Source organism: Manacus vitellinus, unplaced genomic scaffold, assembly GCF_001715985.3.
Source record: "Manacus vitellinus isolate BGI_N305 unplaced genomic scaffold, ASM171598v3 scaffold_12_pilon, whole genome shotgun sequence".
Classification (NCBI taxonomy): domain Eukaryota; kingdom Metazoa; phylum Chordata; class Aves; order Passeriformes; family Pipridae; genus Manacus; species Manacus vitellinus.
This window is the reverse complement of record NW_021938949.1, coordinates 17,269,697-17,287,124: the sequence shown is the minus strand read 5'-3', so window position 1 is coordinate 17,287,124 and position 17,428 is coordinate 17,269,697. Positions and strand designations below refer to the sequence as shown.

General features: G+C 42.2%; 1 protein-coding gene across 1 annotated transcript in view; it reads left to right on the top strand.

Moving 5' to 3' along the window:
• CREBBP (CREB binding protein) overlaps positions 1 to 17,428 on the top strand; it is an 83,384-nt gene that overhangs the window by 30,385 nt on the left and 35,571 nt on the right. The window contains exons 5-10 of the mRNA XM_029957864.1: positions 5,959 to 6,208; positions 6,716 to 6,829; positions 12,886 to 13,128; positions 13,715 to 13,814; positions 14,250 to 14,396; positions 14,858 to 14,975. Of these exons, the coding sequence (XP_029813724.1) occupies positions 5,959 to 6,208; positions 6,716 to 6,829; positions 12,886 to 13,128; positions 13,715 to 13,814; positions 14,250 to 14,396; positions 14,858 to 14,975 (972 nt within the window). The remainder of the gene's footprint in view (positions 1 to 5,958; positions 6,209 to 6,715; positions 6,830 to 12,885; positions 13,129 to 13,714; positions 13,815 to 14,249; positions 14,397 to 14,857; positions 14,976 to 17,428) is intronic.

The following is a 17,428-nucleotide window of genomic DNA, read 5'->3' as shown; positions in this document are numbered from 1 at the left end:
AAAAGGCTTTGGGAAAAATTACTTAACTCCTGTGCCCTTCCAGGGAGGAAGGCCTGCGTTCTTAACCTCTCTGTGGTTTTTCCTCTCTTGCAGCACAGTCACTCTTCTCTTTCACTGTGGGAAAGGTCTGTGGCTGTTGCCCCAGAGTCATGCTGTGTGTCTGCTTGCTGTTCTCTCCAGCAGTCTCCCAGTCTCTGGTGGGCTTGCTGTTAGCTGTGCTCACCTTCCCTGTGCCTGCCCTGACCTCCTCTCTGAAAGTTTTTCATTCACAGGCGTGTTCACTCCTTCTCTTCCTCAAGAAAATCCCTCCTGATTTACAGCAGTGAACAGCTGGGAAAAGCTCTTGTCCATGTTGCTCAGCCATGGGCTCTTAAAGGAGAGGATTTTAATAGCCTGGAAACAAATCCAACAGGTAGTGTTGGGTGCCAGAGGAACAACACTGTTTGGGGAGCAGAGAAGGCATCTGTTTTCTGCCTTCGTGCAGGAGTTCATCCTGGGACTGTGCTTTGCTTTGAATGGTGGAACATCTTAGTTTTTGCACCATACATAAATACAGTGCCAGCCTGGCAAAAGCTGACAAAGAGGATTTAGTCTTTCCACAGCACTCTTGTCCATGTTCTACTCTCCCATCCCCCATATGCAAATACAGGTGGTAGAGAATATCCATTGCTGTTTCTTTCTCTGTTCCAGGAGTTGAAGTACTGCATAGTCAGCATGACTTTCCCTCCCTTACAAACTTCTCATTTGCCTCTTATCCCTTTTTCTATTTGGGATTTGCTGTTTGGGATTTTTAATGTTGATCATTCCTTAGTCTGTTTTATCCCACAGTAAAATATTAAGATTTATGTAGGATGTATAAACCCCTCAATATTTCGTTCAGGTAATTTCCTGTATGTGAGAGCTGAACTCTGTCTAAAGATTGCTGTATTTTGTCCCTGTTTGCTACTTTGAAACACTTCTTCAGTGTGTGTTTCTTGGCATTTCCTGGTCCTTCAAATCAGAAAGTCGAGGGGATAAAACTCCTTAAGAAAGATGCTGATCCAGCCTTGCTTCCCAGCAGAGTCAACTGCATAGTATTGAGACCTTTGCTTGGTTTTAAAAGAAAATTCCTTTAGCAATTAAAAGCCCAGTGCACTGAGGGGGCTCTTCAGGACCAGCTATTCAGGTTCCTTCCATGGCCTGACCGTGGGAGCCTTCTCACCTCTGTGGTTGTCATGGGCTTGCAGGGTCACTCCCCAGCACCACCCTCAGAAGTGGAGGTTACTTTCCAGGTGAAAACTGGAAAATGAAAATATTCCTGTTCACTCTTGACATGAAAACTCTGCTTGTATCCACGTCAGAGCCAAAGCTTTGAAATAAATCCTGGGCTCCGAACATGTTCTTCATGTTAAGATTGTAGCCTCAAGCTGCTCCAGGTGAGGTTCAGGTTTGAGATCAGGAGGAATTTCTTCATGGAAAGGGTTGTCAGGCACTGGAGTGGGCTGCCCAGGGGGGTGGTGGTGTCCCTGTCCCTGGAGGTGTTCAAGGAGTGGCTGGACGTGGCACTCAGCGCTCTGGTCTGGTTGACAAGGTGGTGATCGGTCACAGGTTGGACTTGATCTTGGAGGTCTTTTCCAACCTAAATGATTCTGGGATTCTAGGATCATGCTGGCTTTGTATTCGGGAGCTGAGTATCTCCTACCTCCTCATTTGCTGGAGCACTGCCAGGGTTCAGGTCTGTGCTATTAACAGGCTGATATAATTTCTTGACACTTGAGTCATTCTCCCTCCAGAGACCATGACCACCTTCCAAGGCCCTATCCAGTTCAGGAAGCTTTTTCTCCTTTCCTCTGAAGTCTTCTGCCCATGATCCAGACTCAGATTCTGATTCCTCCAGCTCCTTGGGTGAGGAAATGCAGCATTGCAGGATTTTTGGGCACAAATGCTTGTGCTTGTAGTACTGGTGCCCATCTCAGCCTGGTTTGTGCATGTGTGAGCCTCCAGCCTCTGGGGTCAAAGCAAACCTTGGGATTCCTGGTGTCAGAAGGATTCTTCCTTCTTGGATAGGATCAGGCTGTTCAGACCATACCTGTTCAGAGTAACTGGTGGAACCAGAGAAGCCACCATCCACGTGGAGAAGTGTGACCTGGTTCTGTGCCGCTTTCCCAGTGGAGCTCTGGTCGTCACTGGAGAAAGCCTGGGTTCATCTGGTGACTGCACTGGGGAATGCCTCATTCCTGATGCCATCTGACAGCTGCTGCTTGAGCTCTCCTTCAGTTTTGGGACAGAATTCCTGGGTTTCAGAGCTGGTTCAACAATTATTAGAGCATTCCTGCAATTCTTGTGTGCAGGAAGGACTTCTTTGAATCTTAATGAAAGTGTATTTGGGTCCATGACTGGAGGTGATCACACTGTGAACACTTAATTCAGATAGAAGTGTTGCTGATTAGAAATGTTCTTTGAGATTTACAGTTCATGTGTGTATCCACTTTATGCCCACTATCCCTTCTCTGGAGGGGACCCTCAGGATCACACTTTCAGCCTGTGGTTGAAGGGGAACTGAAGAGGTTTGGGTGTGTTTCACCTGGTGTACTTGTGGGTGCCTGGAGATGGGATTTGTGGCAGTGGATTTTTAATTACTTCACTAAGATCCACTGCTAATTACAAACCTGTCTAAAAGAAATAAAAGGCGTTTTTTAAACGCATGATTTGTCCTAATACAGTGGTTCCAGAAAGTCATGTTCTCCTAGCAGGGAGAAGGAAAAAAACATGGAAGTAAAAAGAAATTACAGAAGAGGAAATGTGTTTTAAAAACATAGTGCTGTATGGAAGCTGGGCTGACGCAGAGTTCTGTATCACATCGTTTACCTGCTCCAAGATTGCCACTGCTGCTGAAATTGGTGCCTACTTTTCTAAGAAGAGGTACATAGTGTTCCATCTTGACAATGTGGAGTGCTTTTGAATATACAAAAATCTCTACATCAAAATGTGGAGAATTGGTCACCTCAGCAAAGTAAAATACCAGGGAACTTTGTGTCCATCCAAGCTCTTGACAGTGAGATACTCGTCCATCTGTGCTGCCCTGACGTGCAGGGTGGTTTTACCCTTCAGGATAGGGGCAGGGCAGAACCATCTTCCTATGGGAATAGAGAGTGTCCATAATTTTAAAGAGTATTAATGACTGTGTTACTCTATAGAAATGTGTATTACTCCATTTCTAGAAAATTGGTTGATGAACCTCCCATCTCTGTCAGAGGTTTTAGCAGACTGACAGCCCCTGATCCATTTGTTCTGTTGATGGTGGAGCTCAGCAAGTGGCAAGAGAAACAAAACCATCTTTTTTATCTCGTGTATCTGACCACTGAAAGATTTATTTTAATTGTGGGAGCAGAAGTGTCTGAACTTGCTGCTTCAGCAAGAAAACTGTTGGTCGTTCAGGTGAAGCAAAAAGAAGCCTCCTGCTCGTTCTGGAGTGGGATGATTCCTGTCCCTTTGGTGTGGCTGTGGTGCACTGGCAGGTCTTCAGTTATGAACTGGTCCTGCAGACCACTGTTCTTGGAAGGCAGACTAGCAGGGAAGAGATCAGCTTCTTCAAACAGTCAGTAGTCCTGGGAAGTAAGATAGGCAATATTCTGAGGGGGATGTTGTGCCTACCTGCAGACACTCTGCTCTCATCTGCACTCAGACTGCTTGTTCTTCAACCCACTGATACTCTGTAATTCTGCTTTTTCCTTACTCACTCTTCAAGAAACCCTTTTGGGTCAGGGCATCTGTGCTGATACAGCTGTAGCTGTGTCTGTTCACTGGTGGGGTAGTAACAAAAGGAGAACTTGGCTTGGGAAACAATTCTTTGACTGGGATGAAAACACCACTTCCAACAAGATTTTCTTTGGCATGGTCTCTGTATTTTTTTGGAGATTGGCTGAACTAATTGTTTCCTATTTGTGACCCAAGAATTGTTTCGGCAAAACCTGTCTGCTCTGTGGATATGTTCACAGGAGAAATGGAAGACTGAATTGCAGCTGTGTGCACTGGAAGCAGAAGTGGCTGGGTTTCCTTCGTTCACCCTTTTTCCTTTTATTGCTCTTTTTCTTGTCTTGGCAAGGCCAACACAAACAGATTCAGCAATTCCTCTTTGTTTTTAAGACTTACTATAATCATTATCAAGTGGCAGAGTCCCCATCCTCCTCCATCAAATACCAGCCGTGGTGTTTTCTACTTGATCTTTTGTGCTTCGTTCTCCAGAAGAAAAACCAAGCTCTTCAAAAAGCTGATGTGCAGGGACAAAGCTTGTTGCTGGAGTAGTGACAACTCTTGCCAGGGAACCTTTTGTTCACCAAACAAAAATAAGGTTGCTGTTATTGGGCTGTGGAATTTTCTGGGGAGTTCCTTCTCAAAGGTCAGAAGTAGAATGGGCTACAAATGGTGTATTCTGTCACTTTAACCTGATTTTCCTTAAATGTAGTACACAGGCTTTGGTCAGTAGTGGTCAGCACTGAACTATTTCCTCTGTTATCTCCCCAGTATAATCCTATTCTTCCTGTATTCTATTTATAAGTGCTTTTAATGGCTGATTTTCCTTAGGTAGCTTTTCTGTGTTAACCTATTTTCACAGGGCATAATCAAAGTGATTCTTGGGACAGTTTTATGTTTGTCCATGAGATTAATTCAGGCTGCAAATCACAGGGATTCAAGTGCTTTTGCAGTCCCATATCTGCCCCTGCTAGGGGAGACATTGCAGGCTGTGGATGTGCTTAATTTTGAAAATCAGGTTCCTGCATTTGTCCAGGAAGGTAGAAAAAGGTGCTAAATCTGTGCTGGAGAAATGACGTGTTAAGGAGGCTGTTCTCTTCTGCAGTGTTATGAGCTGTGCCTCAGCCTAAAGATCTCTGTGGGTTTGCAGCTGTCAGGCAGAGCTCAGGCCTTGGTGCAGAAGTGTGTCCATAAAGAATGGATGCTGGAAGTAAAACATTGGATTTTACAAGCTGATACATCCCAGCATCGCCCTATAGATAACTCTGATTCACTTCAGTAGCCATAATACAACCCAGATTTAGGTGGCCCTTTCCAGGAGAAAACCATATACAGCTTACCCAGGGAATTTTCTCTTTGAAAGCCATATCAGCACTCACTTGTGAGACAAAAGACTAATTTATGCTTGGAAAATCAGCTCTGCCTGTTGTTGTAATATATAGAGACAGTCATAGAATTCTGTTTTTTCCCTTTGGACTCCTCTTTCTGTTAGGGATGAGAAACAAAGATTTAAGTGTATAAAACCTGTAATACGAAAATATAATACTAAACAGGCTTGAATTCATAGAATCATAGAATGGTTTGGGTTGCAAGGACCTTAAAGAATTCCAGCTCTGGGTGTGGTAAGAGCTTATTCCTGTTGGAATTATGGTCTGTCCAATAAACAGAAGGTTTTGAGTGGCTTGTGTTTTAAACTCTTGTTTATAAATGTTTTAACAGAGGAACCTCTCAATACGTTGTTCCAAGATCAGAATAGAAAAGTTTGAGAATGCTGAGGGAGTGGTGTAATAATCCTGGTAGCCTGGTGAACAGTCTTGTGATACTCACAGAAACACAGAATATGTTGAGTTGGAAGGGATCCACAAGGGTCATCAAATCCAGCTTCTGAGCCTGCACAAGACCATCCCCAGGAGTCACACCATGTGCCTGAGAGCGTTGTCCAACTATTCCTTGAGGTCTTTCAGCCTTGGGGCCGTGCCCACTGCCCTGGGGAGCCTGTTCAGTGCCCAACCACCCTCTGGGGGAAGAACCTTTCCCTGAGATCCAACGTAACCCTCCCCTGAGACAACTTCGGTACCCTGGGGTCCTGTCCCTGGTCCCCACAGGTCAGTGCCTGCCCCTCTCCCCCGCTCAGGAGGAAGCTGTAGACCACAATTCTTACGCAGGATTAGGGTCAGAACCGCGACTCGCAGACGTGCTGCTGACCTCCCCTCTCTGCTCTCTCAGTCCCAGATGCAAACCCAGGTGCAGCAGGTGGGGATCGTCCCGACGCAGGCCATGGCCACCGGGCCGACGGCGGACCCCGAGAAGCGCAAACTGATCCAGCAGCAGCTGGTCTTGCTGCTCCACGCCCACAAGTGTCAGCGGCGCGAGCAGGCCAACGGCGAGGTGCGGGCCTGCGCCCTCCCGCACTGCCGCACCATGAAGAACGTCCTCAACCACATGACGCACTGCCAGGCCGGCAAGGCCTGCCAAGGTGAGGGCACGGGGCTGGGGCTGCTCTGCACGAGAGCTCTGAAAGGTGTCTGGGGTGTCTGTAACCAGCGTTCCTCTTCTTGTCAAGAGCATTCCCATACCTGGCACAAACGAGTGTCAGCACTGGTTCTGGAATTAAGCAGCTGTTCCCTTTGCCTGGTTTCCGCTTCCCATCTCAGTTTGAAAAAACACGATGCAATATTTGCTTTTTCAAGAAGGGGATAGTACCAGGGTAGACTTGCAAGCATCTTTTTCATCTCATCTGTTGTATAAAGAGGGTGCCCTATTCCCCACATCTTTGTCTTAGATTTTAGTACTAGTTTCTTTCATTGTTTTCTTGACTCGTCCCAAAAAATTTTAGTTGTGTTGAGCTGTGTTTAGTTACATGCACAGTGTTGCTCGTGAAGGAGAAAGAATAGAATTGCTCTTAAAAATGAGATTGAGTTAATTGAAAACCAGTTAACCTGGTTAACAGTGACCTTAACTCCTTTGCTTTTCCTTGCTGCAGTTGCTCATTGTGCATCTTCGAGACAAATCATCTCCCACTGGAAGAATTGTACTCGGCACGACTGTCCTGTGTGCCTTCCTCTGAAAAATGCCAGTGACAAAAGAAACCAACAGCGTGAGTAGTTCTCTTTCTGCTGTCACCATTGAATGGTACTGGTAAAGCTCATCAACTGTGCAGTGTAGGAATAAACTTTGGCAGTGTCTAAGAAACTTAGTAGCTGGTTAACTTGTAGAGGGATAAATTTACTAGTGAATTCTCCTTTCTGATCATTGAAGGCAATTTACTACTGAATAATTGGGAAAGCCTGAGCTCAAGCACCCATCTTATTTTAAAGGGTGTGGCAGCTTCTAACTGGTGGTTCATTGTGGGGCAGGTCAATAGATTCCAGTTATGAGGCCTAAAGTTTTGGATATAGGTACAGTTTGGGGAAGGAGATAAGCTACTTGATAGTTTTTCTTGCTGCTAGGAACAAATTAACATGCTAGTGATTCAAAATAATCAAAAATGTTTGAAAAAAAAACTTGCATACAGAAAGATCTGGTCTGGGTGTCTTAATCATTAAGTGTATTTATTGCTGCTGTAGATTAGCTAAAGCCCTGCAAATCACAGTTGCCCATGCCTGGTTTTTATAATAGCTGAGCTGTTACTGATGCTTGGGGCAAGTCCATTTCTAGTGTGTTTTTATTTCCCTCCTGCTCTGAAACAGAAAATACTGAGCTTATGTTGGTAGGTTTGCCTCTCATCAACTCCTTTGAAAAGATGCCAGGATGGAACATTTTACAGCATCAACACTGCAGTTCTAGGAGTCTTAAGTAATGTTATGCCTAAGTGTATTTAAATGAGGGTTAGGAAGTGGAAAATAGCTGGAGAACTTGCAAAGCTTGTACATTGGAATTGGGTTGGAAGCATTCTGCTGATTTCCAGTTAAGCTGAGTCTGCAGTGAGGAGCACCAGTAAACCTTGGAGAATGGAGAACTGGTCCTAAATTAGGTGAGATTAAGACAGAGGAGACAGTAGCTGGAAAGGCTGTCAAAATTATCCATTGGGCATTGCTCTCTTTATAGTTTCAGGAGGGGTTTTTCCCCTCCAAAACAGAAAAAATTATAGCTATAGAGGTACTTGGAGGTCAGGATTTTGTTTGTGTTTTACCAAACTTCTTGGTAAACAAGATAAGTCTTATGTGTTGAAAATAGTAATTTGTGGCAAGTGATTAGTTGTTTGGTCCTCAAAAAATGTGTTGAAAGCTTTGCTTTTTAATTTGTGCATAACATCCTTATTAGACAGTTGTTATCAAAGTGCTAACAACATCTAGCACAACAGAATTGTGTTTTTCAATACAAGCTACTGTAGTAAAGTAGTTTGTGCAGTGTTTTTGTTGCTCATACAGCTTATCAAAAGAGAACAAAATCTTGAACACAGGCAGTCCTCAAAAACAATTTTGTTATGGGATGTTGTTTGGCTGCAACAGAATTATAATGGGTAAGTGTAGAATTTGGCTCTGTTGCTGCATATGGAGGGAGATAAATATGAAATCTTCCAATCAATGAATCAATAACCCAGTGGTACAGGGTTCTTTGTCCTGGATTATGTCTCTGAGTCATACATGTAACAACTCATGGTTTGGTTGAAGGTGAAAGAGGAACACTAAAATACTTGTTTAGATCTATTATAAAGGATACCCCTTTTTGGGCAATCAGAAAGGTTTGTGAAGTGATTCACATCAACATGTGCAAATGGTGAAAATTCTGTGCCTGCTCAGGTGAAAACTAACCTAAGTTGCATTAGTTTAAGACTGGAAGAAAATGTGGGCTGTTTTAGGAATAAATAATCACAGAATCTACAAAATTGGAGGGAAGAGGGGTCTGCATTTGGCAGAATATGATCAGAACATTTAGAAAGGGAAAAAAAGAAATGAGAGGTGTAGAGACCCTCGTTCCATTGTCAGGCTGCCTTCCTTGCAGAGAGTCTGGAACCCTCCTTCCTGTGCTCTGCCCTGTTTTGCCATATTATTTTAGTCCTGGTGTGTCTGTGCTGGGTTTTCAAGCAGCTCCTTCAAAGATTGCCCATCTTGTAGAAAGTTCTGCAGTTGAGCCCTGCTGAACCACTGCACTGTGGTGCCTCACTTCCACCCTTCCATCTGCAGCCATTCCTGTGCCTTTCTGGCTTTCTGTTCCCACTCCTTGGGGATCTGTGTGCTGCAGAAAGTCCTGGGGTTTGGGTTATTGCCATGGAGCTGTTTCTGTACAGGTCTTTTAGTGTGTAGATTTTTTTGCAAAGAACATCTGTGCCAGGTTTCTTTTGTGTAGCTTTTTTATTTTTTTTTTTTTAAACAATCTTGAGCTGTATTTTATTACAATGGTTGATAGTGACCTGACTTGTAAATAGGACATATTGGGACAAGTTGAAAATTCTTTTTGTTCCATGTGGTTCTTGTTGTGTGTCCCTTGTACCTCTGAGGGGGCTGGGGAAACAGGAAAACAAGTGTTATTTTGCACATGCTGAAATATTAAGGTTTTCTTTTGAATGAGCAGGTGACTCCTGTGTTTTGAATTAATGGCTTGAAATGTTATGGGGCTGGGGGGTTGTTTTTGTTGGGAAGTACCTGCTCCCTGCTGAGCCCACCACAATTTGAGTTCTAGACTCTTGCAAACAGTTGTTTATACATTTCCTAGTTCTGTAGCTGTGTCATAACAGTTTTAGGGGTTTTTTTTTTGAAGATTCAACTTATCATGCACACGCTTGAACTCCTTCCATTTCTGACCTGGGCAGGTGTGTTTCCCACAGCTCCTGGGCTTTGTTCATCTCACAGCTGTGCAGGTGGTGATGTGTGTGCTGTGCTCATGTTCTGAGCCATCCTTGTGCTCTGTGCTTCATTCCAGGATCAGGGGACACCAGAGATCCCCTGCTCAGCTGACACTGGAAGGTGGAGTTGTGAACATGGAGCTGGTTTCCTCTGTAGTTTTCCTTGCAGGAAATTTTTAAATAAAATGCAGCAAGGGGAAAGCTTGGTTAAGAAAAATTAAATTTGAAACCACTGATTTTCAGCCAAAAATGTGATTTTAAAGAAGACTCTGAGCCAGAAATTCTGGAGTATGTGGACTTGGGGATGAAGAGTGGGAATCTGATGAGGGAAGTGGAAATAGGGACCAGGAGCTAAGAGTATGGGCAGAAAATGGAAGAAGGCCTGGATGTGGAGCATTTGGGAACCAACCTTTGCAGAGAAGGAAGGAGTGCATTGGTGCACAGGGAATTGTATCCAGGAGGAGGAGGCCTCAACTTCTTCAGTAGAGCCTGTTTCCTGTGAGAACTAGGAATGAAATCCAGCTCACTCAAGTCTTACTGTCAGTAACTCTGACAAACAAAACGTGTTTCTTGTTTGTTCAGTTGCTGGAAATCATATATATAATGGTGACCTATCAGTTACCCCATGGAGCCATTATGGATGGTTAGCCCATGGATTAAGGAGTTCTATTCATAGATTAATATGGTGCTGTACTGTGAGGCTTTTGGTTTAATGCTTAACTTAAATAACCATTAACATGGCATTGGTGGTCAACTTTAATATTGACACTTCCTACCTTCAAGTTCCTCATAAAATCTTTACCCCGTGATTTGAGTCAAGATACAGCCTTTAATTAAATGATGGTGTACACTTACCTTTGTGTACCTAATTCTGGGTGCAGGACAGGCTTGTGCTGAGGTGAGTCAGAGTCACCAGCAGAATTTTTGCTCCAGCCCCTTTGAGCTGGAGTGGATGTGAGGAGCAGAGTGAGGAGCTGTGGGACAGAGCAGGTCTTGATTACAGAATTCAGAAGCAAAATCAAAAACTTAAACCACACTTTTCAAAAATGGATTAATGTGTTCACTGGACTGGTCAGGTTCGAGAAGTGCTGGGCATTTGTGCTTAAAATAGAATTAGGAGTCTGTGTTTAAGATAAATTTTAATTAGCTGGAGGGATTCCCCTCTAAAAGACATGAGTGCTTCACACTTGTAGCTTCTGTCATGAGTTCATCAATGTCTGAAGCATCAGTTCATAAAAATAAATTGCAGTAGACATTGTTTCATGTAGCAGTAGCCTAATGTGATAACTCCTGTTTGTTCCAGGGCTGTATTTATTTTAATTTACTGTATTTCCTGCAGTATCTGCCTCAGAGGGGACAGCATTTGACTTGGTCTGTCCAGAATGGAAGTGTAATACTCTCTGCCTCCATCTTCTTGTTTGACAGATCAAAATAACGTCATGTCTTCCTGTAAAATCATTGAACAAACAGACAAAAAACCCTCTTCAGAATCAGATTCCTGATGTCAGGAAATGCTCAGCATAGTGTCCTATTAATTGAGTAGTGAAGTGAGAAAAGCTGAGGCCAAATAGTCTAAGGCTGTTCTAACACAAGGGCTGAACCCATGCTCTGGTCGTTCTGCCCTCTCCACATTTACAGCCAGCACTGAAAGCACCAGGGGTGTTTGGTTGTAACTCTTCCAGAGGAACATCATCCTCTTCCTCTAACATAAGCTGGAATTCTTATTAGCTCCTGAATCAGTCCATACTGTCACAGCAGCCTCTGAAGCTTTTTGAATTTCAAGATGCCATGAGTTTTGTGGTATTTAACCTTCCTGAAGACTTCCTATTCCTTGGATTGCACTTGTGTAAGGCATTTTCTCTTAGATGGTGTAATTCCAGAGTGCTATGTGCAAGTCCAACAAGGAATTCATGTAGTTACTCTTTATTATGTCTTTTTTTTTTAATTAAGCTGATAGGATCTTAATCAGCTTCTGACTTTGTTTTTAAAGTCTCTTGGAAATGATCATTGAGTTCAAAAGTTACTATGAATGTGTCCAGAGAGTGTAAGTATGTGTAAGCCTAATTTCCATGGTAATCCCAGAGTTAAAAATACTGTGGATTGTCCTTTGGGAAAAAAAAGGATGTTTTCTGTGAGGCTGCTTATTCTGGAGAGGGAGATCTCTGACTATATTTATTTGTAGTTCTTTGGCAAATGAGATCAAATTGAATTCTCATCTGTAGAGAGAAGTCTGGACTCTGTAATGTGTGTGTTTTCTCTTGGGTGGAAGCTGAAAGCCTGTGTATCTCTTTCAGTGATTCTCTCAGTTTCCATAGTGGGTAAGGATTTAAAAAAGCCTGGATAATGCTGTTAATGTCTCAGAAGGCTTGTTTTCCTGAGTTTTTTATCTAACCACGTGCCCCTCCTAATATTTCAATAAAACAGTTATTGTTGCCTATATTAAAAGCCATTACTGTTGCTATGTTTAGCTCACAAATTTGTAATGCACATTACGTGTTTAATTACTTGAGGGGGAAAATGTGAAGGATGAGTTACTTCTACCAGTCTCACTTATCAAAATGCAGTGTCTCTGTACTGAAGGATATAATATTCCGTGGGTCAGTCACAGTGGAACATGTTATTACTTAGAATGGCAGTTAAAATGAGGTCCAGAAAGCAGACTTTTATTTGCTTCTGGGTTGAGTAAATACTACTTTTCCCCCTGTTGTTTCCATTACCTGTCTACAATGGAAATGACTCTTCCATACATCTGTGTGGTGAGAGAGGTTGGTTGGTTGTGGTGGTCACATAGGTCAGTACAAACTGAAAACCATCAGGGTTTTTCATATCTCTGAATAACTGGGCTTTAGGGTAGTTTGGCCTTCAGAGGGTTCATGCAGTGACTGCTCGCCATGAAAATTTCTACCTGCAGATCTTCAGTATTACCTTTGTGTCCAAGGACACAGCTATTTCTGCTGAACTCAGGATCTCTGTTCTGGAGCCAAATATTTTGACCTAAAATGGGATTGATGGGAAAGAGGGAAGTAGAAGAATTAAGTTTTTTTTTCACCTTAGCCTACTGTCCCAAGCATGAAAATCCTATTTAGCCTCATATAGGAGCCTTATCTTTATATCTGTTACAGTAATTATGGACTTATCTGCCTGAAATACACAGCCCTCCTCTTTAGACTGCATGGATTAATAGTTAGGGTGGTTTCTGTCCTGTAGAATCCAAGGCTGAGCTTCCCCACTTGGGATCTCAGGTGTCATTCTGTCCTCTGGCAGGAAAAGATACACAACATAGAAGTATATGCATGTCTGCTGATTAGTTTTATTATTTAGCCTCATCGATTTTCAATATTCTCTTATCTTTTTTTTTTTTTTAATAGCCCTTTTAGGGTCTCCAGCTGGTGGAATCCAGAATTCCATTGGTTCTGTTGGCACAGGCCAGCAGAACACTCCCTCACTAAGCAATCCCAATCCGATCGACCCCAGCTCCATGCAACGAGCCTACGCTGCCCTCGGGCTGCCCTATGGAAACCAGCCCCAAACCCAGCTGCAGCCCCAGGTACAAGGCCAGCAGCCAGCACAGCCCCAGGCTCACCAGCAAATGAGGACCATTAATGCACTGGGTAGGTGGAGAAAACACCAAGAAACCGAGTGTTAAAATAATTTGTGTGGAATTTTTAGGGTAGCCTGGTATTTCACTTGGTCAGAGCAGTGACACTGTTTGTATTCCCTACTGATCATTTATGTTTGAATAGCAGAAAGTTTTGAATATATTGCTTTTGCCAAATAGCAGTTTTAGTTTTAAAATATAGCTCAGAGCTTGATGTTGCCTGAGGTGATGAAACAGAATTGCTGAGGAATTTTGCTTTAACAGTTGTCACCTGTTCTAACAGACAATTCTGTCTTAAATGCTACTTTCTTTCTGCAGCTTAATTGTTAGTATTATCTTCTTTTTAGCTTATTGACCTAATATTAAGAGTTTATGAATTTAAAATTTCAATAGACTCGGTTTTGTAGTTAAGACTGAAAGTAACTTTATTCCATAAATAGCTATATATGTGCAGCACAGCAGATATTATTATAAAAATACTTACCTGATACACTTATATACTTCTTCCATTAACCACTTGGGCCAGTAAAGTATAGTTTTGTCATATTATTGTCAAAATTGTGAACTCTCTACCAATGATGTTTAATTTTGTCCCAAAGGAGCCAACCAGATGAACCTTCCTGCAGGAGGAATAACAACAGACCAGCAACCCGGTCTAATTTCTGAAACTGCTCTTCCAACATCCCTTGGGACAAATAAGTAATGCACACATTTTCATTCTTACTCAATTAAACATTTATTTACATGTTTATAAATAAGGAGCTGCTTTAAAAACTGATTGTATTGGCATGGAAATGGTCAGTGACATCCATAGCTATGCTTAATTCTAGAGCTGCCACTTTGTGCCTCCTGGGAGCCCCACAATATTTAGTAGTTTGAAATGATTTCCCAAAGGAAGAATATTTTGTGGTTTTAAGTGTACAAATACCTTAGCAGTTGTGATTCTTTATCATTCACCCTCTCTTGTAAACTCCTGAGCTTTGCTGCTTTGCTGCAGTTTTGTTGATACCAGAATTTCACTTAAGGAATGTTTGACACAATAGCTGAAAAAAAAATGATGAAAAATAACTTCAGGCATCAAACCTACAACAAAACTCTGCATTCTTGTAACAGTCCCTTCTGGCTTTGTTTTAGCCCACTAATGAATGATGGCACAAATTCTGGCAATGTTGGAAACCTCAGCTCAATGCCAACGGCTGCACCTCCTTCGAGTACCGGGGTAAGGAAAGCATGGCATGAACATGTCACTCAGGACCTGCGCAATCATTTAGTGCATAAACTGTAAGTATTCACCAAGGCTGCCTTTTTCCTGAACCTTTTTAAAGAATTTCAATACAGTAGTTCTACTATTAAGCTGAAAAAAAAAATAAAAAGTTATCAGTAATGGTCCTCTGGTGCTGGGCCACTGAGGATGAGCTGTTACCTTTAATCCTCCTCTTCAGTTCTTCATGCTCTTTAAGGAGTGGGCATGAAGTTAGTTTATATTGCCAGTAAATTTACTCTGCTCTACTGAACAGGTATTTAAACTCCAAACTGTTAAACCTCACTTTATTTTCATCATTGCTTTAATCTGGTGAGAAATAATAAAATATTGATTTTTTTTTTTTTTTTTTTAGCAAGTTTGATATATTTTTACATACCTGGTGTATAAGGGAATGTCCAGGGTGATTGTCTTAAAGCTGTATTGATTTTTGATTTTTTTCCTGAAGAATTTTTCTTTTGTTCTTCCTCCTTCCTTGTAGTGTCCAAGCCATCTTCCCCACTCCTGATCCAGCAGCACTGAAGGATCGACGCATGGAGAACCTGGTGGCTTATGCCAGGAAAGTGGAAGGAGATATGTATGAGTCTGCTAATAGTAGGGTATGTTGCCTGAGTCCATTCAGTAGTTGTTAAAAAACTGTAGGATCACTAATCTTACAAGTGTAATGAAAACCACAGAGAATCATTTCACTGCTCCCTTGATGAGGAAAGTCATGTTTTCTGTCTATGACAGTGTTTGTGTAGTCCCAAGACAGATGATTAATGTCACTCTGAGCTAATTCAGCTCCCTCAACTCCATGAAAACTAGACAGCATCACATCCCAACCCCACCTGCATTCCTCCTGAGTGTGACTGACGTGCACAAAGCTTGGAGCACAACTTGCAGTTCTTGGTGGTTCCCTTACTGGCTTCCTCCTTTTTTGGAAGTCTGTGTAAACAGTAGTTTTAAAACTTCCTTCATGTTTCTTTACCATTGGAGGTTTTCTGTAGGGCCCAGTGCAGTTCCACTGCTTACCTTCTACCTACACTGCTAGAATTAGTTCTGCTCTACTCAGCAGCACCAAAAGTGGTTTGGCAAAGACATAGGAAATATGTTTGCCTGCCTTTTGTTCTTGTGCATGGAAACAAGACAGAATTCCTGTTCTTATTCATGATTCTTGCTCTGTCTGCAAAGAGGTGCCAGTTCCAGTCTGTCCTACTGAGAGGGAGCAAACCCCTGCTGATTGACAGGCTGAGGATATGACACTGTGCTGATTCTGCCCTAAAGGAACCACTCCCTGAAAGTTTTCGCTGGGAAAAGACATCGTCAGTAGTGCCAGTAACAACAGCCAGTGAGATCTTAGCAGATCAGAATCTTGGGATCCTTTCTTAAGTGAGGGAGGAATATCTGAAGAGAGTAGTTAGTGGCACTTCAGGTGACAATTATTCAGTAAGACACTTCATCTGCCTCTTTCAACCCATTTCCCAGAAGAGCTGGAGGTGAAAGGCCAGTTTTATTTCCTAGAGATAAATATACTGGCCATACTTGTAGTGCTGCTGCTATGTCAGTATTGGTCAGTGACCATGTTGTATCCTCCTTGTAGCTACTAAGAGATTGTTTACAAGGAAGACTTGAGTGTGATCACCCTTGGTCACCCTGGCAGCTTTAGAGACCAATTTTAGGGAGAAGGAGGATTCATGGACATACATGGGAATCTAAATATCTTCTCAGTAAGAATGAGCATAGTAAACTGCTGGTTATAAAATTAAATGTCTTCTGACAGACAAACACCCAGAAGTGTCTCCTCTTCACCTCTCAAAACAGCTGTCAGAGCCTCATTGCCAGAAGTTGCTGTTATTGGAATTCATCTGATGTTTTTGGCTCCAAGCAGCAAACTTGGAAGAAGGGAGTAATTCAGAATTTATTGATGATGCCGTGAGGAATTGCATCCTTCTTTTTGAGGAGCTTCCGTTCTACTTTGACATTGAAAACCATATTAGTAAGAGGCATCATTGCAAGCAGTTTGACACTGTTCTAGTAGTGTGTGCTCCTTATGAACACAGCCTTTTCAGGAATCTTTGCAGTGGGAAAGTAGCACAATAATCAATTTACAAGTAAGGAAGTTAGAGGTGAAGTGGCTTGAGCAGGAGGAGAGAAAGGGCTGTAGAGCTTTTGTACTGGACAGCAGAAAGTGTCTGCACTGACTTTTGAGACATTTGGAGGAAGTAAATTACCTAAAACCAAAGCTTTATATTGCATCACTGGACTTCCTTAACGAGGCTGCTGAGGAATACCTATCTCCTGTTAAGTTTTCTGAGGTGAACTCAATCCTGCTGTAATAATAAATCATGGTTGTGATGAAAATTGAATAAAGACATAATGACTGTGGGACAAGCATCACTCAACCTGTACTCTGTGTAACACTGGATTTTGAGAGCATAGGTGACCCCAAAAAGAAATGTGGTGTTGAGGGTTTATGGGGTTTTTTTGCCTTTAACAGGTGCATAATCTCATGCACTTGGCAATTACTGACAAGCAAAATTGTCTACCTGGTGTGCACTGCGACTGTCGTGTTGGATCTGTTGTTGTTGTTGTGGGTTGAGTAAAATGGATTTTTCATCTTCTGCAGATGTAGTGTTCAATTGTCTGTGCCTGTGGAATATTTTTTCAGTGAATTTCCTCCATTCCTTTGAGGTTTTCCTGGTTTTGTTTATCCTTTGCCATGATTGTTGATAGTCAGACTCTTTAGGAAAAGAACAGTTCTTTTATGTAAAAATTGATCTGTTCTTAACATCTGTCTCCTGCAGTTTATTCAGTGTAACTATGTGCTGGGAATATGTTTTTCTTTTGTCTGTGGATTAGTAAAAATGTTTATAATGAAAATAACATTTAGAAATCATTAACATTTAAAAAACTAAACCTCAACTTCCTGGCTTTTGTCGAAGCAAGAGAGAACCTCCAGCCTTCTCCTTTGCTAATCTACTCAGAGTAGGTATGAAGGATTAGCCATAAAAAAGCAAGTGTGTTTTCTAGAATCTTTGTGTTTCCTTTTCTGCATTAAAGCAGTGATAAT